Here is a 7,991-nt window from a genome sequence, read left to right on the forward strand (position 1 = left end):
AAAAAAAAAAAAAAAAAAAATCAGCTGGGCAGGGTGGTGCACGCCTGTAATCCCAGCTACCCAGGAGGCTGAAGCAGGAGAATCACTTGAACCGTGGAGGCAAAAGTTGCAGTGAGCTGAGATGGCACCACTGCACTCCAGCCTGGACAACAGAATAAGACTTGGCCTCAAAAATAATAATAATTATAATAAAAAACAAAGATAGGCTAAGACTCCAATTTTAATAAAGAAAAAAGAAAGCTATAGCTACTCTCAATGGGCTTATTCAGCACTGTTTCCTCACAAATCTCTAGTAATAAAGTCAGAACATTTTCTCATAACCAGGGCCCAGGAACTAGAATTAGAAGACCATCAAAGCAGACTGGAGCAGAAACTGAGAGAGAAAATGCTCAAGGAGGGTGAGTATGCTGATGTCCTGGGCCCTTGTTTGGAACACTTTCCCCCAGAAAGGTTCTTGAGCAGAGCGTGCTGCAAATCCCAGAGCGGGGCGCTCTTCCTGCCAGCCTGCGAGTCAGAGGAAGGTCAAAAGCCAGCCTGCCTTCTGCCCCCACCAGCACCACAAGCCCCGTTTAGCCTCCTTCACTTGGGCTGTGATGGCAGTGTTTTCCCCATCCCATGTGGCAGTAGGAACACAGTCCTATGTTCACTTATTCATTCACGGATCCACCCATTCATTTAACACACATTTACTGGGAACTATGGGCCTGGATGGGGTAAAGAGCAACCCCTGCCCTGTAGGACTTTGTGGTCTCACTGGGAAGACTAACACCCCCAGACCAGTAATGCTAGTTCAGTGAGATGAAGGCCACAACAGAAGGGCTTCGGGATCACAGGGAAAGGTGGGCCCAGTGCTGCCAGACACTAGAGCTGGTAGAGGAAACATTCTCTCCCAGCATTAGGCAGGGCCAGGGCATTACACATGAGAAAACGATTCCCACAGGAAGGAGGGAGGGTGGAGATATATGGCTGTTACTGCTGTATGCATTTATTAGTTCCCGCCAGAGGCATATTCACTCTGTTTTGTGCCCGTGTGTTTGTGGCGCCAGATCCATGCATGACCTTCCTATATTCAGTCCTAGATCTAAAAGAACAACTTAAAGAAGGTCTATACCTCATGGAACTAACACTGCACCTACCTTATGAGGTTGTCCAGTATAGAGCAAGTACTTAGCAAATATTAGGCATCATTATCACTTATTTTTATTTAGGTGTTTTTGCACTCAGTTTACAAATTAGAAAACTGAGTCTCAGAGAACTTAAATAATGTGCACAAGGTAAATGGTAGTGCTAAGATTTAGGAATAGATCACAGATCAGGGTCTCCTGTCCTTTCCCATATGGCATTGATTTGCAGACCGTTTCTTTATAGCAACAGAATTCTAACAAAATCCTTACGCAGCAGCCCTGTGCAGACTAAAGTGGTATAAATCATCTTTCATATGTCAGAAGGGGCTCCGATGGGTCCATCCGCAACAAGCCTAGACAGAGAGAGGATTTTTTTTTCTGTGCTGTTTATTAACTGAGCAGTAATCCTCAGTTAATTAGAATATATCTAATTTAATAAACCTAGGGTCTAACTAATATCAGATTTATATATCTGAAGAGTTTAATTTGTTCTGTTTAAGGATAGTAAATAAATACCACCAAAGACTATATGCCACCTTTGATTCTTTTTAAAAAATTTTTTACTAAGGAGTAAAGGTCATACGTTTTGCTCACTCCTCTCAGATGTATCCAAAAAATGTAGTTTCTTTCTTCTGTCTGTACCGGAGCTCATCTTCTGCATATGCTTCCTCCCACTAATTAGCAAGGAAAAAAATAGGAACTCTTTATCCCTCTATGGGTAAACTTAATCTGATGCAATAACTTAAACAGTCCTTGTAGGAGATGCTCAGTCTCTTTGGGATGAAAATGTGCAGTCTTGAAGATGCCACCCCTCCTTTCTGCATCTCTCCCTAGCGTGACTGGCAGGTAATGGGAAGAGGCAGGTCTGTATAACCTTGTAGCATTAGGAATCCGTGTGGCCGGCTCTGCTCATTGAGTCCCCACACAGCATCCACCATCATTGGGCTGCAACTCTCTCTGCTGGCATCCACAGCTGAGGTGTGTGCTGGTGTCATCTGTAGTCTGGCCACGCTCTCGGCATGCCTGGGAGCCTGCGGGCATTCCTGGCTCACCCAGCCTCACCTCAGCACATCCTCCATTCAGCACCGCCAGACAGTGTCTCCTGTGGGGTCACTTTGCTCCACAGGGGAGCCCTGTGGCAGGTCCACCAGCCAGCTGTCTTTGGCAGCAGTGGGGCAAGTGGACGCTTCTAGGCTCCACCCATGCCACATACAGCACACCGAGATCTGGGGGGCCACACTCAGACCCTTCTTCTCTGCCCAATCATGAAGTACTGTCTTATGTTTATACATAAGGATGCCCTTTAGGCTGGCTTCTTTCCAGAATTCTGAACAAGGGCAGGGCAAGAGTCCTTTGCCCATCCACCTCCCTCCCCCATCCACCTCCCTCCTCCACTGTTCCCATCAAATGAGATATGACATTTCCTGCCCCCTTTGGGGCTTCCAAGGCCCAGACGGAGAGATCGAACGTGCCTCTGCCCCTCCTGCCTCTCCCTTCTCTGCTTAAATCTTGAGGTACAAGGGATAGTGCTTCTTTGTCTCCCTTTCATCAGATCTACCTGCTTCCTGGCCCAGACCTCGGAGCTAAGCCTGACAAGGGACAGTGGCACCCTCTGTACTCTGGGATGGAGCTTCCCACCCAGTCCTCCATGTGTTAGACAGAGAGGCTCTAGGAATTTAGAAAGGTCTCTCCCAAGGCAATCATCTGCTTGACAAGACTTAAATCTGGCTTCAAATTCCTATTTTCTGTGTCCAAAGCTCATTACTACTTGTTTCCTATTCTCCTTTTATCTTCTAACAATCCTCTCTCCCCCAGGCAACTGAATGCCTCAGGCCAATTATCAAGGTCAGGTACTAGCGAAGATAAAGGGAAAAGCAGAGTCAGTGTGGAAACACCTTCCTGTCTGTAGCCTCACTTTGCTTCCCTGTGGTCCCTACACAAAAGGCTACAGTTTGTCATTAACTACAGGTAAAAAGAGATTCTGGCGGGGAACAGTGGCTCATAACTATAATTCTAGCACTTTGGGAAACTGAGGTGGGCAGATCATGAGATCAGGGGTTCGAGACCAGCCTGGCCAACATGATGAAACCTCATCTCTACTAAAAATACAAAAAAATTAGCCAGGCTTGGTGGCAGGCACCTATACTCCTAGCTACTCGGGAGGCTAAGGCAGGAGAATCACTTGAATCCAGGAGGCGGAGGTTTCAGTGAGCCGAGGCCATGCCACTGCGCTACAGCCAGGGCAACAGAGCGAGACTCTGTCTCAGAAAAATAAAAAAGATTCTGGTCATTGAAACAGTAGCCCCTGGTGCAGATAGATGGTTTATTAGAAACTTCTCACAGATTTCTTTGCTGTCGCTCAGACATGTTTATGGAAACCACCTTTTTGTTGTTTTGATGGTTTCTCTTCTGGGTAGAGAGAAGGTTGGGGGACCTGATAGGGCTTGGCTGGTATTAAGTTCTTTTTCTTACAAAGGGATTTTCACTGTCGCTTTGTACATATCTTCAAGATGAAAACTGAGTGAACTAGTTCACTGCACCCACTTTTCTTCTCTCTGGCTTTAAAGGCGGTTCCTTGGTGTTAAATTCATTTCCTTGTTTTCTCCATTAAAATTAAAAGGCAGAACAAGTCCACAACAATCGAGAATGTCCATGCCAAGAACTCTCCTGGGGCCCAATCTTCTCTGAGCCCAGTGTTTTTCTTTTTTTTCTTTAGAGAGCCAGAAAGATGAGAAGGATCTAAATGAAGAGCAAGAAATATTCACCGAGCTGATGCAAGTGATTACGCAAAGGGACAAACTTGTAAATTCCTTAGAGGAACAACGTGTCAGAGAAAAAGCAGAGGACCAGCACTTTGAAAGCTTCATATTCTCCAGCCGCTGTCAGCTGAGCAGGACTTGAGGAGGCTCATGATCCCTCTCCCTGGCTGCAAGCTGGGACCGGATCAGGCCAAGTGCACCGCATACCCTCACGGGTCCTTCTGCAGGATTAATCATCGCTGGAACTTAAGTTACACCTTAGTGCATTTGTTAAAATTAAAATTCTCTTGCACGCACAGCACCTTCCCATGGTCCTTCCAGATTATAATGAAGAGAACCCAAAGACTCTTTGGAAATTGGCAGTCAGCTTCAGCCAGGCTCTCAGACTGGAGGTGTTGTTGGCAAATGACCAGCATTGTTTTCCCTAGAAAGTGACACAAAGACTTGACTTTCCTGTTGCTTTTATCATTTTTCTTCCCAATTCATTGAGTTACATACTTTAAGATTTTTGAGAAGCTGCCTTTCCACTAATATATCCATATTTGCCTTTTTTATATGGATGACCGGTTTCCAAATGTCAGAAAGAAGCAGCCACAGTTTAAAGATTAGGTTAATATTTAAATTGTGTTTCCAGAGAAAGAGGAGAAACCTTGAGATTACTGATTACATAAAACAAATAACTCATATAGCAGGTGTTAATTCAATCCAGGGTGAATTTAATTTACCAGGTGCATTTGTAAGCCTTAATATAATATACATAAGCAATGAGAGCTTAATGGAACATTTGAGCCTTTATTTTAAGAGGAAAGGAAATAAAACTTTAACTTTATGCCAGTGGGATTGTTAGTGTTCACCAAACACTGCTGGCTTAGAAAACCTTTTTGTCCCCATGCTACTGTTTTTATGCCCCCCTGGAAAATAATAAAAAGCATTTTCAGAAAAGAATAATTTTAAAGTACTTTAAAATAAGTGTTGATGATGGCAAAAAAAAAAAAGGGAACTTATTTTATTTGTTGATAAAATATTCATGAGGTTGGTGCTGCTACTGAAACTGAACATGCTAGGGTACAAGAGAAGGAACACTTCTTGCTGGTGGTCTTCTTAGACTCGGAGAGGGAAGTATCTCTCCCTCTCCCCAGGAACTCTACAGAGCAAGGACAAAATCACTTCTGACTTAGAGGGAGAGCTGAATGCAGTGACCCTATATACCACATCCCAAACTGGGTCATGGATTTTTTTAATGACATTTCAGTTTGAAAAGAAAACTGGAAGATGGAGTTTCTGTCCTGAGTTGTTAGAATTCCTGGAGCATTTTGACGGTTCCCATGGGGGCCAAAGAAGAGAAGATTTAATATGGTGATGTGTTGTCATAAAACATTTGATTGTTTTTGCTGACTGGGATTCTTTGAAGATTTAGTCTGTTATTGATAAGAGAAACACTAAAGAACTCTTGGTTGTATATTTGGCTGCTCTCATTTCGGCAAGTGTTTCAATGTGTCATTAGACAAAAGGTGCTCTACAACAGTTGGCTCTGACTGGAGACCAAATTTCTCTCAAGTTGATCCGTGAACTGCTTCTGTCGGAGATGCTCTCTGCGCACACCAATCTGGCCAGCAGACAAGCAGATGTATAACTGGATTTCCTGAGTCAGCCAACGCTTTGGGCTATATTTAAGCACAATCTTTCTATGCTATACCAAGCTCCAAAGGTTGTAGTTCTTTTTTCTTTTCTTTCCTTTCTTCCTTTTTTTTTTTTTAAAATAAGAATCAGTTCTTCCAGTGCCTTAATTCTATTATTAGGCAATATGAGGAGGCATCTACCTTCCTACCCACCTATGAAAACAGTACCATTTCTGGATATCTATTTTTATTTATTTGTATATTGGTGAGAATTGATAATATGATTTCCTCATAATTCAGGTTTTCAGGTGTTATAATTTGGAAAAGACCTATCAGGCATTTAGAGGTAAGATTATGGATGCACAGGAATATCAACTCATTAGAAGAAAAAGATTTATAACTTCAGTTTTCATTCTAGAATATGCAGTAATATTCAGGCCCCAGTCTTTTCTGTCCATTGCATAAAAGTACATCCTTTGATGCTTGCATACATTTAATAGATCATGCTCAAGTGTGTCATGTTTGAGTTGTTATTGTGAACAAGAATTAATGGCCACTTATTTTAATTTCCTTTATTTCCATCCCTAAGAATGAGTCTACCAAGAGGGCTGAAAGAGAAGGTGGTTCTTGGCCCCTAGTGTTCTGTTAATAGATGAGAGAAGCAATTTGTTCACTTTATTTCACAGACTGTGCTCTGTGGTTTACGGCTCAGTTTTATCTGGCCAACTTAAAACATAAACCTCATCCTTAACAGTTTTCTACATACACTGGCTTTCTGTTTTTTCTGTTTTACTAGTACATAAAACCATTTCAGCATATCCAGTGGAAACAAATATTGTTTCTGTTGAACTATCTGAAATGATTCCATTCCTTATTTACAAGAGTGTTCTAAGACTCTCAAAATGTAAAATATTGTACATTTTGAAGAGTTTCTTTGTATACAATATGAGTAGGATTATGATGAATGCAGAGTCTGCACTGCCCCATAAAAGGGCACTAGTGAATGTGATCAAGGCCGAATTATTTAGGACTTTGAATGGGACAGAAGGCCTAGCCTCAGGTCATCTTTCACAGTCAGTCTCGTACACTTCTAAGTTAAATCAAAGTGTTTATGATAGTTGTAAGGTCAGAATTTTACCTAAGTTGGGCCAAAAGGACAGTTCTTAAGCTTGCTGTCCCAAACCATTTATGTGTCTATTTATTTAACATCCTCTGAATGCCCATGGGGTTCTGCGGCCCTGTACCAGATGCTGAGATACAGAAAGAATATTACTCCTTAATTAATAAAGTCTTGATCTTTGTATTTATTTGGAGGTGGACTCCAAATAAATACACAGATCAAGAAATAAGTACCATCCCCAAATACAAAGATGAAAGCTATTTTTATTATAAGCATCACCTATTCTGCTCATGCTTATCTCAAGCATAAAGGCATATTCCCCATGATCACAGTGCTTCTTTGGCAATAAAAATAAGTTTGTGTTTTTGAAACTGTGAAAAATAATATCAGGTTGTACTGTTTCATTTAAACCTAGACTTTGGCAGTGTTAGGCTGCTTGGACTCAATCAATGCCAAGATGCAGCATGTTAATTGCAGCTGAGAAAGGAAGTGGCAGGTGTTTCCAACCCTGATGAGCTGCAATGAAATTGATGTTTTCTGCATTCTGGAGGCAAATGACAATTCAGCAGTGTCTCTCTTCCCAGGAAGCAGATTTACAGGCTTTTCCTTCCAAACTGAAAATGGCATCATGCCCCACCCAGGTGGTTGATCAGAGAACTACCTCAGCAGGGCAGAGGTGGCAGGGGGCAGCTGGGGCTGCCACATCAACAGAGAGCAGCAGTCATTGGATGTGGTGAGCTCAAATGTGGGAGTTTATTGTAATAAGAAAGTTCACATACAGGGGAAAGTGTACGATTTCATCTGCTGTTTATCTTCTAACCTCACTGCTGAGTAGCTTGTAAAAGATTAATTTGCTCCAACAATTGGAAACTATTCATGTGGATGGAAATGTGTTATTTGTGCACTGCTATAGATACTGAAATGAACCAAAAATAAATGGTTTTGTGTCCCAGGAATCAAAACATTTTCATGTGGGCTTGGTCTGGCACCTCTGAGGGCAGCATCCATTTCATTTCTTTATTCTCGGTGAAAGAGCCTGGGCAGAGCTTTGATTTTCTGTGAGAGTCTGTGAATTAACCCGGGAGGTTTTATTACCACAAGGCACCTGGAAGGACTTACCTGAGTAGCAAATTGGATTTGAATGGGAGGATGAGTGAAGAAGGCTCACCTCAGGTGTATTCTTCAACAAAGAAAGCTATTTTCAGGGCTGGGAAAGGGGAGGGATGAGGCTTATGGTAGCCCCAGCCTCCACCTTTCTCTCACCTTCTTACCTGGTTTTGTATTGAATTCACTCAACAGGAACGTTTCCTTCTGCACAGAACTAGCCTCTTCCTTCAAGTTACACCCTTTCAGTTTGTTCGTTTTACCT

General features: G+C 42.5%; 1 protein-coding gene across 3 annotated transcripts in view; it reads left to right on the forward strand.

Moving 5' to 3' along the window:
- MICALCL (MICAL C-terminal like) overlaps positions 1 to 7,584 on the forward strand; it is an 83,007-nt gene extending 75,423 nt beyond the window's left edge. For all 3 annotated transcript variants that reach the window (XM_017525749.2, XM_017525750.2, XM_017525752.2), the window contains exons 10-11: positions 325 to 398; positions 3,841 to 7,584. In XM_017525749.2, the coding sequence (XP_017381238.1) occupies positions 325 to 398; positions 3,841 to 4,025 (259 nt within the window). In that variant the 3' untranslated portion in view covers positions 4,026 to 7,584. The remainder of the gene's footprint in view (positions 1 to 324; positions 399 to 3,840) is intronic.
- Positions 7,585 to 7,991: the final 407 nt, after the last annotated feature.

The sequence above is a fragment of the Cebus imitator genome, unplaced genomic scaffold (genome assembly GCF_001604975.1).
Source record: "Cebus imitator isolate Cc_AM_T3 unplaced genomic scaffold, Cebus_imitator-1.0 Scaffold39, whole genome shotgun sequence".
Taxonomy (NCBI): domain Eukaryota; kingdom Metazoa; phylum Chordata; class Mammalia; order Primates; family Cebidae; genus Cebus; species Cebus imitator.